The 19,836-nt window shown below is 42.9% G+C and overlaps 1 protein-coding gene across 8 annotated transcripts in view; it reads left to right on the top strand.

The window, feature by feature from the left end:
• Positions 1-19,836, top strand: part of LOC147022875 (mechanosensitive cation channel TMEM63B-like) — a 117,838-nt gene that overhangs the window by 73,528 nt on the left and 24,474 nt on the right. For all 8 annotated transcript variants that reach the window (XM_085887782.1, XM_085887789.1, XM_085887783.1 and 5 more), the window contains 6 exons: positions 4,630-4,667; positions 5,704-5,846; positions 8,250-8,301; positions 9,440-9,551; positions 10,759-10,832; positions 16,052-16,132. In XM_085887782.1, the coding sequence (XP_085743908.1) occupies positions 4,630-4,667; positions 5,704-5,846; positions 8,250-8,301; positions 9,440-9,551; positions 10,759-10,832; positions 16,052-16,132 (500 nt within the window). The remainder of the gene's footprint in view (positions 1-4,629; positions 4,668-5,703; positions 5,847-8,249; positions 8,302-9,439; positions 9,552-10,758; positions 10,833-16,051; positions 16,133-19,836) is intronic.

Genomic DNA, 19,836 nt, shown 5'->3' on the forward strand with positions numbered 1-19,836 from the left:
AGTAGTATTCTACAAATTACTGGAAAATTCAAGGCTTTTATGTCGTACATGAAAATAGACAAAATGTAAACTCCTGGCAAGCTTTCTGTCCAAAGATTCTCAGGAGCTTCCAGGTTGGATTTAATATGAAGTAGCTGAGTTAGCTACAAGAGATGTCAATTTTAGAGATGTATAGAAACAGCAAAAAAAAAAAATATATTGTTGTGGTTCTACAAAACCGCATGCCTCTAAGGCAATGGCACCCAACAAACAGTGTTCCCCAGACAGTTATTTCGTTGGTCTTCATGCAGTTAGACCTTCCCCTTACATCTAGTGGGTTAACGGGATGAAGGGCATTGCGTGGGTCTGATAGATAGGTCTATTAACTATATCTCTGTCCCCTATTCTGATTTCTAATCCAACCCTTTCCTTTTAGCCACAGTAAAAGTCAAGCAAGCAAGCACACACGTCATGCAAAGTGCGATTTAATAGCAAACTCACCACAATGCTCCCTGTGGCTTGGAACCACCACCACCAAACTCCCTCCAACTAAGCACATGACACACTATACAGCACATGCATGGTGCGCCATTATTTTGTTCAAATCTGCACGCCAATTTCCAACGGTATCTCACCTTGCTTCACTCCTCGCTCACCAAACTTCACCACTTCGACCACCAACACCTCCCCTCCTGCACACGGGAAAAATATTCCCGCACCCCCTCATGCCTCTGCATCACTACAATTCGCCACTAAACAGAGGCGTGCTGCACGACTCGGGCTGTACTCGGAACGCGTGATGTGGGGATGAGCAACAGACATTAATAGCACCAACCGCATCTCGCCGGGAATGTCCCGGGTGAGCACGTGGGATTGATACGACCCTCGTCCAGTCGCCAGAACACGCCAAGACGGGGGCGGCAAGGAGCGGTCACTGGAAGGGCGATCCAGGACTTTGGCATGGGGCCTGGGTGTGCATTTTGGCTCATGAGAGGCCAGAGAGGGGGCCCGTGGGTGGCGGGTGTGCATTGCTATTCGGCATTCAGACTGCACTCGGAGCAAGTTCAGGGCCGGGTGTCGGCTCAAACCCTATGTTGAGTCAGGCCGTGGCGATCCGGATGGGCAAATGGGACCGTTTCCGGCCACGAGAGCCCAAGCAAGTCGTGGCTAGGGCTGCTGTGGCCCAATAGAGGAGCTGGATTCGGGTCACCTTCGGGTCTTCCACGAGCCCCCGGCAAAGTGACTAAGCCGAAGATAATGCACCAATTCTTGAGGTGGGAATGCTTAAGCGGAGCATCCCACAGAGGTACACGCTACACTCGCAGACCTATGCACGACTAGGTTAGGGATCTTTCACCTCACGCATCTTCTCTCCTCTCTCTCTTTCCACCCCTCCATCTCGTCCCCTTTGGATGCACAAAAGAGTATCATTACTGACTCGTAATCCCATTTTCCTCTCGCATGACACCACACCTCCCACTCCTACACCTGTGACACCAGTATTTCTCCCTCCTACCTCTCCCTAAGTGTACTGGGTTGGGTTGGTCGGCCAACCGCTCCAGGTATTGCAAGACCGTTTGTCCTCATCTGCTCTCTTTCTTTCTGGCTATCTAATCTTCATCGGGTTTGTGTGTGTGTATGTAATGGCGCCTGTCATAGCATAAGTTAAGATTGTAGAAGTTCTAATGGGATAAGTCTGCGCTGTGTCTGCTTTTGTAAGTTCCTTGCCTTTTGCCGAACCCCACAAATTCCTTGCTATTCCTACTGTATATAATAATAAATCCATTCACTGTGCCACATACATTTCCTCGCTTAATTGTAAATAAATGCTTTGTGTAGAAATGTTCCCAGGTCGTTTTCGTCTTTCCTTCATTGGTCCAGCATGGTTCGTATCCTAGCTTAGCCGGGACATTATTCCCCAACGATCTGTTTTCTCGCCGGTACGTCCTTGGCAGTTGCGCTCGGCTGAATCTGGTCCGTTAAGGTGATCCGGTGTGAACAAGGCGTACCGAGGGCGTGTGCCCTGGTAATTAAACCACGTGACCTTTTAGGTAAACTATCAGACAGAGAACCCAAAGTCACATGGTTGAGTTATTAGCGTTCACGGTCGATTAGCGACCCGTCACGTCACGAAGGTATTCATGTGTGACGGCCTGCGATTCCGGAGAGTGGTGGGAACCGGGTCCGTAACAATGTGCGTGCCTCCGTGTATGTCGCGTTTGTCTCATGTTGTGTTGTCACTGAACTACTCCCTCAAAGTTTTGTGAAATGATATTAAACCTCTGGGCCGCACCGAGTTCTCCCGTGTAAATGTCTTCACGGTATTTATTTATTTATTTATTTTTTAAATATTTTTGAGAAAAAAATTTTTTTTTCAAACTTAAATCTTCAACTTAAATTGCTTATAAAAATGTATTATCACAAATATTACAAATAAATGTTTGAAACCTGCTTTGTGTAAATCATGACAACATGGCAACTCACGTACATATCTTCAGGTAAAACAATCCGGTCTCTCGAGCGACGTGTGATAAGGTGTTTTTAATAACTTGGCGAATACTTGGTGATGAGGTGTTTCTTATCACGTGGTGGTTATGTGGTGGTGTGTTTTTAATGATCTACCAGCAAAATGCGTGGTGAGGCGGTGAAGCTGTGAGTCAGTCTGGGAAGCCTTGAAGACGAAATGCCTATTACTCATGTCCTGTTTGAATGTCAATTCCTTTAAGACCCTGAAGACCCCAAAGACCCTTTAAACCCCGAAGACCTTAACACCATTTAGACCCCTCACACCCTTCAGACAGATTAGATAGCTTAGACCCTTGACCATTTAGACCACTTGGACCTTCTTGTATCACAAATAAATTTCAAATAAATGTAATATCACCAATATTACAAATAAATTTGTAGAAAAGAAATGTTTGTACAGTATTATCATTGGTGTAAATCATGCCAACACAACAAATCTGTGTCTTCAATCTCTGCAGCGATGTATGGAGAGGCAAGCATTGCGAGTCAATCCACGCTAGTATAAGGGGTTTAAAATATATGTATGTATGTATGTATGTATGTGTATATGTATTGATTGTGACTAGTGAGGCCCAATTATATTTGGCCCCAACAAGTGCCATCTGCTACATGGCCACATTGTGTTACGTCCACCAATTGCAACCAGGAAGCATCAATATTATTAAGCAGTCGGGGAAAGTACCAATGGAAACTCTGAAATTCTCATAACTTGGACCAATGCTGTGATATAGATGTATATGTGTATGTATGCATGTGTGTATATATATATATATATATATATATATATATATATATATATATATATATGTATATATATGAAAGACCCACCCACACCTCTCACCTGTGAATGGAGGGAATAGCCGATTGGCTCTCACTTAATCAACTAAACCCAGGTGGCTCGGATTATATAAATAATTGACACCTCTCACACTCCTCTAGGCATTTTTATCCGTCGCTTTCCTGACATTTAATGAAAAGACGGCATGTTGTCCTTCACAAACATTCTATTCTATTCTCTCCATCATTTGACCGAGGTCATCTTCTATCTGCTTGGAAGTCAGCTAACATCATCTTCATCAACCATCGCTGCTGCTTATATATGGCAGGAGCAAAAATCCATTCCACATTGCTGGGGAGTTCCATGTTGGATGCTTTGGTTGAATCTCTGCTTGAAATGAGTGAAATGAAACTTTAAAAATTTCAAATTATCATCACTCAGATTTCAACATCACCGTAATGCATATTGTTAAGTTGTTTCAACTTCCTTTATATAAGAAGATCGTTTGTAGCACTTTATGATACACATTTACATAGAGAGAATTGGGGTCTTCTCCCCACCCTGATCCCCCTACCCTGTCGGTTTGAAAATATTTTCTTGCATCTCCATTGCCCAAGAGGATTCTAATGGTATGCAATATGATGGGGGTAACGACTTATGGGGCCGAGTCTATCGATGGATAGACAGACAAGATGAAAATACAACTTTACATACAGTATATGAATAATATAAGATACGAAGGCAAATGGATTAATTTAGTTTACTATACAACTAATCTTGCACAAACCTGGTGTTGGCTTAGTGGTTAGGGTGGCGGCTTGGGATCCCAGGGTCCTGAGTTCAAGCCCCGTTGGCTGCTGAATTAACACCAGGGGGTTGACTCAGCCTGTCATCCATCTGAGGTCGGCGAAGTGAGTACCAGTGTACTGGTCCCGGTGTATGCCCTGGTTAGAATAGGTATACCATATCCCTGTGTGTCGTAAGAGGCGACCAGGGTTGGCGTCAGGAAGGGCATCCGGCCATAAAAAAACATTGCCTCAAGAAAAAGCCTAACCCCTGCACAGCAGGGAAAAATGGTTGTAAAAACGGTCAATATATACAACTAATCTTGCAAATAAGTGGCTTTAATAACGAGTTATGGTTGGAAAATAATTGGCAGATCATCATGATTGCTTTTTCACACTGTGGGTGCATTGTTTCTACAGTTTGCAGTCCAGCACTGCTTTACGTTGTGCAAGTCTATTGTGACTGTGTAGGTTAATGCAAACACCATTTTGCAAGTGTTTGTCCTGTATTTGCAAGTCCTGTATTTGCTGATTGTGCTGACTGTTTGTCTCCTTCACCAGGGTTTTTGCTCGTGGCTTGCTGCAATATTTCGGATCAAGTGAGTCCCTTCTTTGCTTTAGAATTGTTGCATCGCTTTATTATCCCCATGATTTAACATTAAAAATAGAACATAAAATAAGTGGAGGTACATTCAAAGTACACTGCCCCCATGCCAAATAAATGAATAACAAATCCTCCAGCGCGTGACATTGCAGGGGCACCTTCGGTGCCCAGTGATGCCACCGTGCCGCACATGGAGATGGAATTGGGAGGGAGTGGTGTGCAATAATTGATTGATTAATTGCAGCATTAAAATAAATATATATGTAAAACAATTAATTAATAAATCCATTGGCTAATACGATACCAAAATCACCACCGTTTCGAATCGAACTTTTTGAAAATTAAGTAACTTATCGAAAAATGAATAATTGATTAATTGATAAATCAAAAATACCCTTTATAGTCAAATCACTTGTTCACTGTCATGTCCAAATATCAGCTTCTTAGCTCAAAAGGTGCCTGAGATGTTGCCAGGATGAAAAATAAATTATATAAGCAATAAATCGATAAGAATTAAGTGATTAATCAATGAAATAATTGATCAAAAAATTAAAAACACTGTTTTTGCCAAAGTACATCTTCACTTTTGTCCCCAAGTTTCAGCTTTCTAGCTCAAAGGATGGCTGAGATATTGCCTGGACAAACTAACAGAGTAAAAACTGAGTACTCCCTTTGGTGCCCAGCGATGACATCGTGCATCGCCTGGATATGGAATTTGGAAGGATCGGTGTATCGGTGGAAGGACAAAAAAACAGGGAATATTGTGGTCTGTCTGTCTGTCTGTGTCCATCTGTCTGTCTCATGCTATCTCCTAAACGGTTGTATAGAAATTCACCAAATTTGGTAGTTATGATCGACTTCGCTCTAGTTTGATTTTATTTTTGCCCTTTTCACTTTCCTGTACTGCAATGGGTATAATTTCCCACCCCCCACTCCCCACCTTGCTTCACTTTTTTTTTCCTTCCCCTCATGTTGAGTATTTGATATAGTGACCTTAACCTCTGTTCTTCTGTTCCTTATTTTTTGTTCAGGGATGATGAGATAAGGCTGAAGTGTGGCATGGATGCTGTGCATTACCTGTCCTTCCAGCGTCATATCCTTGTTCTGCTCATCTTCGTCTGTACCCTCTCACTCGCTGTCATCCTTCCTGTTAACTTCTCTGGAACTCTGCTTGGTTTGTATTTCTCATTATTCATCTTGTACCACTATCATTCATGTAGTCCATCATATGTTTGTTATTTCTTTTACAAGTACTATCTCATTTTGTTACCCTCATCTGTTGTGTATCATATTGCACTTTAAAAATGTAAATCAATTGTGTGCAAAAGTCCAGTGGTGTTCGAATATTTAGGAGTATTGGAAAGGTGAAGGCAGAGGGTTTTAATATCTAGTATGCTCTGTAAAATGGAGAAATGTAAAATGCTGTCAAGAGAGGATATTAAGCGGCTAAAAGCCGACTTCCAATGACGAGCGTGGAAAGACCAAGATAAATATTTGAAAGAAGCATGCACTGAGATCGAAAGTGACAAAAGAGCAGGAAAAACAAGAGATCTTTTTTTTTTTTTTTTTTACAAATATCAGGGAATATAAAAAGTCTTGCAGTGGGGTCCTTAACTGTAGAACAGGACAATATCTCCCAAGAAACACAGGTGAAAGAAAGATGGAAGGACTATTCTGAAACTCTGTACAAACGAGATAACAATATGATGGCAACCTTCAAAGAAAGAGACGAGAAGGGCACTTGGTTGAGTGCATACCTCCGCCAGGCTGATTGGTTTACATTTTGTATCCCACTGATGGGCCGGATCTGGATTCGGACCTCTACTAAAATTCAATGTCCTTGTTCTTCTCACCTAACCAACTCGTCCACCAAATTTCATCTGAATCCGTCCTTAACTTTTTGAGATATCATGCTTGAATATCGTTTTATCCCGATCACTAAATGGTGAAGAATCACTTTTTAAAAATCTCGGATTCGGATCTTCACCAAAATCGAATCGATTCTTCCTTGTTGCATACCCAACTTTCCCACCAAGTTTCATCCAAGTCCATCCACAACTTTTAAAGATATTTTGTTCACAGACAGGGGTTAAAACATAACCTCCAGCCACTTTCGGTAGTGGAGGTAAATGTGAGCAAGAACCAATTGTGATAGAATATCCAGATCCTTTTTTTTTAACCTGGTGTTTGCTTGGTGATTAGGGTGGTGGCTTGGGAGTCTGGGGTCCTGAGTTCAAGTCCCGTTTTCTGCTGAATTAACACCAGGGGGTTGACTCAGCCTGTCATCCTTCCAAGGTCTGTGAAATGAGTACCAGTGGAGCAGCCAAAAGGCTGCACATGAAGGGAAGGGGTATCGACGTATTTATTAAATATGGTATTGGTGTGGTGCAGGCATGATGGGCCGAATGGCCTCCTCCTGTGCATAATTTCCTTGAAAGCCTTGAAACATGAAGTACGTAGACCCTTGAAGGAGCTGGAAAATGGAAAAGCACCAGGTGCCAATAAAATTCCAAGATAACTATTTAAGGTAGCAGGGAAGGAGGCAATCAATGTTAATAGCTATCTACACAGATCTACCTGCAGCAGGGATTGTATGGCGTAAAAGATGAAAGCCATCAGTTCTACATACCATTGTCAAAGAAAGGGGATGCAAGAGAATGTTCAAATAAATGAACAATTGCCTTGGTTTCACATGCGAGCAACATATTACGAAAGACAATTCAACACAATAGAAAATGTCATTAAGCAAGAAATTTCTATTTAGCAAGCAGGTTTCAGAAGAGGAAGAGGTTCTGGAGATCATCTCGCAAATATGAGGTGGATCGTGGGAAAAGTAAGGGGATATCAAAGGAAGGTGCATCTCTACTTTTAAAAGGGTTAAGCATTCCAGTAATTTCTGGAATATTACTTAACTTGCCCTGCATTTCCTTTTCATTTCTAATATTTAAAAAAAAACAAAAACCTTTGATTGTGTTGATCATGAATTGATGGCGATGTCAGAGCACCTGATATATCTGATAAGAAGCTACAATTATAATAAAGTATGGAGAGACAGAATGGTTTGGAATAGGAAAAGGGGATAGAGAGGGGTGTATTGTCTCCCCTTACTTGTACAATCTGTATCGTGAGTACATCATGAGGAAATCAAACTTGGATGATGTAGAAGCTGGAGTCAGGTTTGGAGGAAAATGTATCAACAATCCATTCTACGGTGTGTCGATGACACCACTCTGTTGGCAGAAAGGTCCTTGCATTAAAGTTAGGATAAATACACTGTAGTATGATACTGTATTCTTACTGCAGTGAACTGTCTATTACAGTAACTACAAAAATTGTACACCGCAGGAGAACTATAGTTAATTTAGCATTATTCGAGTTGACTGTAGTTAATGTAGAGTTTCTACAATATTACTATTGACTGTAGTTGATGTCGAGTTGCGATATTATTGTGCAATGTGCATCTCTTGCATGTTTTCGAGTATTTTGGCAGAATTGGTCTGTGATTCATAACCATATTATAGTGTAATGTTTTTCAGCTTCTTAAATTTTTTTTTTGTTTGTTTGTTTTTTTTTGCAGAGAACAGTCCCATTAATTTTGGGCGTACTACTATTGCAAACCTGAATCCCAAGTAAGTCCATATATTGCCAAGTCAACAGAAACATTGACATTCATTCAGTTCGAACCCAAGATCGCTTTTTGTTTTGTATAATGATTTAATAATGTGGGCGGACGCATATCTGTTGACATCATGACGTTGAAGAGTGCTGTTCTTGTTCTTCTTGTGTCAAGCTAGATGTTTAACTTACTGAATAGAATACATTGAGGTATCCACTGGTCGCTCCTTTTTCAGAAAACTGAAACCCAATATTACTGGATTGCTGTAATTTATGCCATATGTATTGGGTAAATATGATGATGACGACGACGATGAAATACAGTGGAATACTCAACTTTGTCAAGGTTCTTGTCGATGTGTGTTGGCCAGAAGTTTGAATTGGAAGAGCTGTCTTGCTCTGGGAAAGGGCTAGCGTCCAGAACATCAGCTTTACTTTGCTTTCCAAAACTGCTTGGCATACCTTTGTAAGCTCTCAGTTGATAAACCCTATTGTGCACTGCATTGGGTTTAAGATTGTCCTTCCAGCTATGTTGCTCTTATGCAGCATCTCCACTAGAATCTCCTCTACTACGGTAACTTCTGCAGCATTCCTTTTAGTGTCTGCACCCACCTTATTCATTCACGTTTCAGGCCTAAACAGTGTAAGATCACCCTGACTAACCCATTCCTGGTGGAACTTTTTACCAATTCTTTAAACTTGCGTTCAGATGGGAAGCGTAGGGATTTGCAACGGAGTAATGACTTTGCTCTGGTTGTAATATGCAAACCTCTCTGTAACAGTTTACGGAAGAAAAATGTTTAATATTTCAGCGTCCCAAAGTCTTTGTCATTCCTAAGCGAACGTGTGAGGGCAGTCGCATGAATGGCCAGATATCTTGCTATTTGTCTTTAACGCACCGCTACAGAACTGATATAATTTGTGCTCAATGACATAAGATGGGAAGAAGAGAACAAACAAGATGTATTACACTGGAACCGTATTACACTTGTTCAGTTTTTAATGTCCTCTTTGTAAGCTGATACATTTGCATTTTAGGATTTCATTGTTGGTATTTATATGCAGTGCTTGCTTGGCATGATGTGATATTTACATGGTACATGGGATATGTTCACAGTTTTCTCTACTATTGTAACTTTGATGTGCCTGTAGGGATCAACTCTTGTGGCTTCACACTGTATTTGCTGTATTGTACCTCCTGGGCACGGTGTTTTGCATGAGAAGACACACGACCAAACTAGAATATGCTTCCGAAGAAGAAGAGGTGACGTTTATTATCCCCACACTTAAAATATCTTTCTTCTTCTTCTTTCGGCTGCTCCCGTTAGGGGTCGCCACAGCGGATCATCCGTATGATGCGCATAGTGATTTGGCACATCTTTTATGCCGGATGCCTTTCCTGACGCAACCCTGGTCGCCTCTAACGACACAGGGATATGGTACACCTATTTTAACCGGGGTATACACCGGCCCAGTATACTGGTACTCACTCCGCCGACCTCGGAAGGATGACAGGCTGAGTCAACCCCCTGGTGTATTAATTCAGTGGCCCAACGGGGCTTGAACTCAGGACCTTTTGGATCCCAAGCCGCTGCCCAAACCACTGCGCCAACACCAGGCTTATCCCCACACTTAAAATAAATAAATGAATAAATAAAAACCCGGGGTGTGGATGGGGGGGGGTTGTAATCTGCTCCGTCTGTCTGTCCGTCCGTCTGACCGTCACGCTATCTCCTCCTAAACGGTTGTCCAGAAATTCACCGAACATGGTAATTATGGTCACCACATGGTAAGAATACTCAATAATTGTCATTTTTTTTGTCTCCGCTCTCTGGGGCCCTGGGGCAGTGTGAAAAAGTTAAAATGCGAAAAAATGCAATTACGAGCACATTTTAAAACATTTTTGGATCAAACTGTATTTGTAATCGACATTGGGAGACTCATGAAATATGTAGCGGGGGTTTTTTTGGGATTTGACCTACTGTTTATGCCCAAGGTGGTCACATATCAAAATGTAGGGTCATGGGTCAAAATGGGGGGAAATTTGTTGTTTTAAACTCGATTTTAAATAGGTTCATTCCTGGTGGAACTTTCTGCCCTCTTTCAGCTTTGCCTTGGGTGGGATGCATTGGGATTTGCGATGGCACGCCATCGACTTTGCTCTAGTTTAGTAATTATCGAGGAATATTAATTTAATTTAATGAACCAATCCACTATTTTCACTCGAGGGCTGCGATCAAAGATCACCGATGGTTCCCGGTATAGCCAACTCGTCATATGAGCCAATTGGTAGCACTTGAAATTCTGTCTCATAATGAAAACAAAACGTTTGTTTTTTTTCTTCCAAAAAGCGGGACACCATGGACACCAAGACTAGTCACTTAATTCCTCTTTCCCGGAACCATAATAATCGTGTCGTGTCATATTCTAACATAAAAGTTGATGAGCTTGCCATGTGTGCTGCTGTGCAGATCACAAAAACAGTGCTGATCTTAGGAATTCCCAAGAATATCACTGATGAAAACTTGTTAAAGTCACACTTGACGTGAGTAGTAGTTTTTTTTCCCTTTGTTGATTTGGTATGGTGACAAGGTAATGGGGTGGGGGGGTGCATTGCTTGGGTTAACTCGAACTGAACTGGATGATTTTGAGCTTTCCCTGACTGGGGGGGGGGGCTCTCAAACCCACCCCCCCCTCAGATCTCGTCCATCGATGTTCCGATGAACTTGAAAATTTGCACACTCTTGGAGCATCACGTAATGAATGCGATGATAAATTATTTTTTTCACGTGTTGATTTGTCCAATTATTGCCTAATTTGTGATTCAAGATGCTAATTTTATGCACTTTGCACAGAAACCTACAATGCTTGACATTGGATACATGAAATATGAAATAATTATGTCTCAAGTTGAAAGTCATAATGTTTACTTGTGATTTTGGGTGACTTTTAATTTGCATAAGTTTTGAATATGTAAATGACGTCTATTCATGAATTTGACATTTCTGAATTTATAACTACTAGAGTAGCTCATGGTGGTTTTGTATGCACATGTATGTCCAGAGCTAAACTCTTCAAAAATCATCTAATTGAAGGTCATTGAACAATTTTTGGTTGGTAACACATTTGCCACTGACGGTGAAATAGGTGAAATGGCCATGCCCTTTTTTAAGCGAAGTACGACCACCCGCCATTACTGTATCTCCAGAACCATTGGACCTAGAAGGTTGTGTGACCACTCAAAATGTTCGGAATGGCCACATTATGGGGGGTCAGTAATACATTTCCATGTCCAAAAGTCAATGGTTTTTAAGATATTTGCCAAAAACTGATTTCAGCATGGTACGCACTTCAGTTCTGACCCTTTATTATATTACCTGTTGTAATTTTGCACATTGTCCATATTTTAGAGTTTAATTATGTGGACTTCTACACTTTTTGCCTTTATTAGAGCCACAAAACACCACACATTTTATGTTCATTCCTCTGCAAGTGCACGTCTTGGTACTCATTCATGATGTTGGACATTTGCATGGAGGGGGCAGGTCATCGGGCCTGCACGGTACTGGCAGTTTCACAGGTGTAATTCCAACATCTGTTGCTTTATAACCATTCTGGTGTGGATCTGGTTTGGTGACTGCAGGATTTGGAGCTTGTAACCACATCTTACACTGCAGATATGCTCACTTTATGTGTTCTCGTAGTGTTGAAGAACAGCACACAAGCTGGTTGAAATCAAGCTCTTTCTTGGAGTTGTGGTACTGCTCCCAACGATACTCATCGAATGTGGAACAGTCGGTCTTCTTTAATCCAGAAACAAGGAATTTTTCAGCATTACTTATCATCTGTGGTGACAGTTCCTCTACACCAAACCCTTCCAGTAGGGAGAGATCCATGGATGCTTTCATGCCAGACAGTTTTGGACCCACCTTGCTGGGACTGTCACACCCGCTAAGTGCATGAATGGCTGGGAGACACGACACCAAATTGTTGTCCATTTGATCAACTAACAGGTGGACTGGTACAGTTTTCTTGTTTTTCCGGTTACCAAGCTTTACAAACAGCTTTTGTAGTTGCCAGGTTTTCTTGAAGTGGAAGATGAGGTTGACAAAGACATTTGTGTCAAGTGAGTCAACCAAGACTGATTGAACTCCGTGTTTCACAACACCATCATTAATATGGAACATGATTCTGTCGTCGGCTTCTTCTTGGTTGCTTGAGAGCTCTGCGATCTGTGTTTCAGTGCCAGCTAACAGTTTCCTACATTCACCCCCATATACTCCTCCAAAGATAATTTCCTTTTCTGACACAACATTCTGCAGCATCCACTTGAAGACATACTCCTGCAACCTTACTTTGTTCAACATTGAGCTCCAGAACATATCAAGATCGACAGGGAGTTTCTGATTGTCAGACCTCATGGTGATAGTGATTTCTTCAGAAGAACTTCTCTGTGCACGTTCCATTTGCTTGATTGATGATTTTTGATAAACATCAAAAATAATGTCTATTCTTGTGGACTCAGAACCTTTAGCAAGAATGCTGTTGGAAAGACTCTCAGCCAATTGCCCAAATGTGTCAAGGCCCATCTTTTTCATTGGTAGTTTTCGCACAAGTGCCATGAAGTCCACTATTGTCATCTGAGCATCACATTTGACATTCCTTTTCTCCTCTGGAAGTTGATTGACCAGTTCTCTCGATAAGGAAGCTTTATCAGGCTTCTTCAATCTGATGCCATCTTTACATTCAGTGGTGAGGAACTGGGATGTGCTGGTCAATTCATACTTCAGGAGCTCTAGCATGCTGTATCCTCTTTCTCTGGCATAATCAATGTTCCTAATCGTTTCTGCAGCATCTTTTTTGCCATCGATTTCTTCGCTGTGGACGGTGTAGAAGCATGCTTCACGAAAACAGTCTTGCGGTTAGTAGGTATTGTGTCATGTAGGTGTTTCACCTTATTCCGAAATCTGGTCTCAACAAATTCTTGATAACTGTTCTGACCAGTTTCCAAGCATTCAAGTAATCCGTCAACAACCTCCTGGGGTATATCAGCTCCAGTAGAGATGTTGTGAAGTCTGATCCCAGTGCTGAATGGATTGTTGATGGATTTTATGTAATCCAAAAGTGTCCTTGCGCGTTCATGGCCAATCTTCGTAGAACTTGGATTGAACTCATGGTGTAGGTTCAGTTCACTGTCGTCTTTGTCGCCCAAGTTTCACCATTCGAGCAGCTGTGCCAGATGAAGATCTTTCTCATGCTTTAAGAGATTGCATAAGGCTACTGCCTCTTTCTGTCTTGTCATCGCAATGATACCTCCTGCAACCTTAGCGGGTTTATTGTAACACTTTTCGAGTGCCATGTCAAAGCCTACTGCACTGCCCTGTCAGAGAGTGTGGTAGATCACCCATCCACCATCTATAAAACATCTGTAGATACCCGGGAACTTCCTTTGTATGTCAAGGCAATGTTCAAGAAACAGCGTACCCCATCTGCTATAGTTTGTCCGGCCAAACCCGAAGAACAAAGGCATGCACCTATGCACAGCTGAAATGAAAAGATGCCAATCGCCTTGTCGAATAGAGTGTGTAAGATCCCTCAGTATAGGATACAGCTCATCCAGAAACAAGCTCCAGTAGCTCACATTTTCATTGCCTGATGTTTCTTTCCATTCTGTGAAAGACTTCTTCAAGCCCGCATGTAAGAGCTTGCTTTCTTCCCAAATCTCCCTGAATTCTGTATGGTCAACATCGAAAGCCTGCTGCATCTTAGTTTCCATGGTCTCTATTTGCTTCTCTAATTCACAATGAGTACTGTCCTGGTCAGTCTGAAGCTCCTCAAACATAAGAACTGTCATCACCTCTGATACCAGACTCATTGCCTCCTTGCCTTTAGAGTAGTGACCTCCTGTCATGACACTATTCTCTACAACAAGCTTCCCAAAGGCTTCAGTCTCAATCAAAGCCAGATCAATACCGATACAGCCTAGAAACTTTCCAAGGCAAGCGATTTAATGTGCATAATTCAACTATAATGAAATCATACCATGTTATAGTAACAGCAAGCAGGGATCCAAGGTAGAATTACTTGCCATCAGAGAACTCTTTAACACTTGAACACCTAGCTCCTCTTACAACAAAGAAATAATATGGTTAATTGTAATCTTTTTAATGCAGATTATTGCCCACCTAGAATCTTCAGGAGTCAAGTAATTGAACTCTTGAGGAATCAAGTAATTGAACAAAAGAAGAAGGAACAATTATGAATAATTGAAGTCCGTAACATGCGGAAATCAGTTTTTGGCAAATATCTTAAAAACCATTGACTTTTGGACATGGAAATGTATTACTGACCCCCCATAATGTGGCCATTCCGAACATTTTGAGTGGTCACACAACCTCTAGGTCCAACGGTTCTGGAGATACAGTAATGGCGGGTGGTAGTACTTCGCTTAAAAAGGGGCGTGGCCATTTCACCTATTTCGCCATCAGTGGAAAATGTGTTACCAACCAAAAATTGTTCAATGACCTTCAATTAGATGATTTTTGAAGAGTTTAGCTCTGGACATACAAGTGCATACAAACCCACTATCAGCTACTAGAGTATAACAGGCAAAAAAATTTAAAATTTCATAGGGATTGAGAAATAGAGAAAAAGTCATGAGAGGAGAATTAGAAATCCCTGGCGGTTGCAAAAAAAATGTGGAAGGGGGTCCTCCCAGATCCTCCCCCTCTCCCACCCCAGTGCAGTTGGAGTTAATAGTCAAATCCATATTGGTATTTGTTTATCAGTTTATTAGCAAAAATAAATAATAATCCTGTAACACCTCTGTGTTGAAAGTGAGGAGGTATTAGGCAATGGCTTGCGAGTCCAGTATTGAAGCCCCACATAAGCCTTCTTCAGCGAGTGTGTATATATATATATATATATATATATATATATATATATATATATATATATATATATATATATATATATATATATATATATATATATATATATATATATATATATATATATATATATATATATATATATATATATATATATATATATATATATATATATATATATATATATATATATATATATATATATATATATATATATATATATATATATATATATATATATATTTATATATATATATATATATATATATATATATATATATATACACATATGCTTGGTCAGGTCTTTAATGCTCTCACAAGTGTCAGGCAACACAGACTTGCTGTGAAATAGAGAAAATCATTCTTATCATATATCCTTTTGGAAGGGAGGGAGGAAGGGACTGACTAAGAGGGGAAAAAAACGGTACAATATTTGCTGAAAAAGTTCATGCTTCTGTAACAAAAGGTATGCTCGAATACATTTTGTTCAGACAGTTTATGAGGGTACCCTACATCTCGCAGCAATAAATTAATTGACAAACATTTTTGTATGCAAAAGAAAACATTGTTTTCTTCTTGTTGTTGTTGTTTTGAGTTTCATGATCTATTGTAATCCTGTGTTGTTGCCTCCATCCATTCGAAGGAGTGTGTACAACTTTGGTGTACCTGGTTTGCATGGTCTCTGATGAAACTCACTCTGGGGCTGTAACATCAGCCTCAGAAATCTGTTTTTTCTCCTTAACAGATATTTGAGTTGATTGTCTTTTACAGTTGTCACATGATGATTGGCGTTTTTTTTTTAATTTATAAATGTGGATTCACCTTACTGTAAGTTGTTCTAAATGTTGTTTTTTTTGTTGTTTTTTTCTTGTAGGGAGGCATACAATGGTTGTGAGGTCACACAAATCAACTTCTGTTACAACTTAAGCAAACTTATTTCATTGGACAATGAGGTGTAAGTATCCATTTACTAACATGCAGCGGTATTTTTACATTTGTTTGTTTCTTTCACGTAAATATACCCAAAATAGAACTGATCAAATTTTTGTTTTGTTTTGTTTTGTTATGATGAATCTGAGGCATTTTAACTTTGTCTGTCTGTGCAATGAGACTGAGAGACAGAGAGACAGACATGGTTCTTTAAACGTGATTATCAAGGGCAGTCCAAGTTTTTCCTTTTTCAAAAAGGTTCAACGCCAGACATGTGACTTCTGTTCCAATAGCAATAATATTGTTACGAATCTGGCAGCCATTTGCACACAACAGCCAGTCACCGCAGTTCAGTTATTTCGATAAGTATGTGTTTATAGTTAGAACCCTCCCTTATGTTTAATGGGTTGATAAGTGTCCGTGCGCTGCGGGTTTCTTTCTCGCCAGATTTTTTTCTACATCTTTAAATCTTCCTCCCAAACCACAAACTCTTCGTTCTCGCATCATCGCCCACATGCAACGTGTCACGTACAGGGGTGAGGTTCCCTCCGCCCACCGTGAGCTCGTCCAATCGACAGCGACCAGCCTGACAGCCGACCCGAGATCCCCCCCCCCGCTACAAGGGTGGATGGAGAATAGGGTGCTCCCCTGGTTGTTCCGTCTGGGTTCGCAGACACGCACGGGGGGGGGGGGTGGTCGTTGCCCCCTCCCACCGGACCTCCAATCACGGATGGCCACCATTTTCCCCCACCAAACCAATCAGGAGGCTCATCACCTCAGTGCCGGCTCCACCCCCCACAAGGTGGAATGTTCCTCCCATCCTATGAAGGGAGGCCACTGATCGCCCGACAACCCCTTGTCCAATCCGGAGGTTGATCGCCTTAGAGCGGATCCCTCGACCCCGCACGGGAGGAGGGATAAGGAAGATCGCGAGCTGTCTCCGGGGTTCTCGCTTCGTTGGTGGAGTGTCTGGTTCGGGGGTTCTTTCGGTGGTCTTCTTTTCGGTGGTTCTGTGGTCCTGTGCTTGGTGGTTTGCTCAACGCAGCTGGTCTCATCTTGGTTCGCCCGACACGGCTGGTCTCATCCTGGTTCGCCCGATGCGGCTGGTCTCGTCCTGGTTCGCTCGACGCGGCTGGTCTCATCCTGGTTCGCTCGTCTCGGCCAAACCGCACGAGGCGGCCAGGTATCCGGCCAGACTCTGACCCTCAACTCGCCTTCCCTCCGAGCTGAAGGGCTGAATAAAGGCCAATTGGCCCCATTTCTTTTTGGGTGTGTGTGTGTGTGTGTGTGTGTGTGTGTGTGTGTGTGTGTGTGTGTGTGTGTGTGTGTGTGTGTGTGTGTGTGTGTGTGTGTGTGTGTGTGTGTGTGTGTGTGTGTGTGTGTGTGTGTGTGTGTGTGTGTGTGGGTGTGTGTGTGTGTGTGTGGCCCGTCTTTAAGTAGAATTGTTAAGTGCTTTTGCTCACTGTACATTGCCTGCATATTATAGTCGTGATAACTCTGCTCTGTGTCTCCCTCCCTATTATAAATAAACCCCGTGTTAAATGTTCCAGTTTGTTGTTTGTGCTTTCTTTCATTGGCCCAGTATGGTTCAGGCTTGAAAATTAGGGAGGCCGATTGTGCCGTAAATTTTTATTTGGACCGGCGCGGCTTTGGTAATTTCCGCTCGGTTACGCCGGATTCGAGTTGGTAACAGTGACTGATCGGACAAAGCCGGCCCAGGGTGTGGCACTGTGGCTTCCCCGGTAGTTGGATGGCGTGAGTACTTAGGTAAATTGGAATAGACAAGTGGACCCTACCTCACGCCGTCAAAATATTGTTACGAATCTGGAAGCCATGAGCACTCAACATACAGGTCCTATAGAACAGTTGTATCGGTAAGTCTGTTTTTTAGTTAGGGTCCCCGTCCCTCGTTTAATGGGTGAATAAATGTGCATGCGCTGCGAGTTATTTTAATAGTTACGATTTTTACATCACCCACAACAACAACTACGGCTACTACATCTTCAACTACAACAACAACAACGCCATCTTCGCTCTCACAGCGACAACCCTCTGCTCCCGGCATACTCCGCACGCTCGCTGGAATGCGGGCATATTCGGAATTCGTTTGGGGATGGAATTCCATTCCCAAATATGGTCATGAACCGGTTCGCTTGGCTGCGCGCCAAATAAGGGAATGCGTCGTGTCCCACCCACTGAGAACGGGCCACGATGAGCGGACTGAATTCCATGCCCAAATATGGTCATGAACCCGTTCGCTTGGCCGCGTGCCCGAGAGCGGGCCACGCTTGAGCGAATCGTGCCCGAGAGCGAGCCAGGCCTGAGCGAACCGTGCCCGAGAGCGAACCACGCCTGAGAGCGAGCCACGCCTGAGAGCGAGCCACGCCTGAGAGCGAGCCACGCCTGAGCAAAGCGAGCCACGCCTGAGCGAACCGCGCCCGAGAGTGATAAAAAGGAACGGAGAGGAAAGAATCTGGTGGATCTGCTCGAGCGGGTTGGAAAGAATCTGCGCCCCGTCTTCACCAGCGCGTGTTCTGGTTCCCGTGTGGATCTGCTGGAGCTCAGAGAGGAAGAATTCGCGCCTGTTCAAAACGCATCTCTCGAGGCTGGGCGAAAGGCATCTCGTCGCTGGCGTGCTCTGGTTCTCGGCTCGGCTTGTGGCTGGTGTGGTCTGCGTCTGGCTGCCCTGGTTCCTTCTTGGCCGACTGGTGCTCTGGGAAGGTGCGGACGTCGAGCCGCATGGCGCGGCCAGGTAGCCTGCTACTTTCTCGTCCTTCAGCTCGTCTTCCCTCCGAGCTGAAGGGATAATAATGACCATTTTGGGTCCGTTTCTTTTGGGTGTGCGTCTGTGTGTGGGCCCGTCTGTAAGTAGGAATTGTTTAAGTGCTCTTTGCTGTACATACTTGCATCTCTATAGTCGGATAACTCTGCTTCTTGCGTGCTCCCCCCTTTCCCCCATTATACATAAATACATTTGTTAAATGTATCAGCTCGCTTCTGTGTTTTTTCCATTGGCTTAGCATGGCGTGTGTTGGTGAATTACAAAGGCTGTTGCCGCTGTAAATGTACATTTGGGCCGGCGGAACTTCGCAACCATCCGCTCGGGTTGCACACGGGTCAGGCACGCTAACGGCTCGACTCGTACGAGGGCCGTCGAGGGTGTGAATACTCGGTAACTCGCCACATGGATCTCTAGGTATTTTGAAGATTGGCAAATAACCCTGTACCACGTGGTGGAATTATTGACGGATTCACGGTCCGGTAGGGGACCCGTACTTGTCGGAGTTTTCCGAGAGGTACGATCTAGATTCCGGGTGTTCGGTAGAGTCGACTCTACTGCCCCACCTAGCAGTCATGCTCGCAGCCAATACCATGCTCCGCAACAATATTGGCGACCACAGTCCTCTAAGCGACCCATTGACTCCGGAGTTATCCGGGGTAACGACCTTCGATTCCGGGTGTTCGGTGGGAGACGGCCCTACTGCTTCGTCTAGCAGTCGTTCCTCGCCACCGACCCCCGGCCCACAACAATATAATCACCTACTGCAGTGGGTGGGGATGTGTGATAGACCTGCAACTACATGGAAAGACCTATGGCCTGCTTGTTGGGGTTACCTGTTCCTTGTTAATCAGGTTGGCCTATTGGTGTTCCCAGATGAACCCTGGCCTCACAATTCTGGGAATGCATGTTCAAATTGCATCTACAACATGTGTTTCTCCATAGTCTAC

This window comes from Eptatretus burgeri, chromosome 7 (genome assembly GCF_056783735.1).
Source record: "Eptatretus burgeri isolate ZD-2024b chromosome 7, Ebu_testis_v1, whole genome shotgun sequence".
NCBI lineage: Eukaryota > Metazoa > Chordata > Myxini > Myxiniformes > Myxinidae > Eptatretus > Eptatretus burgeri.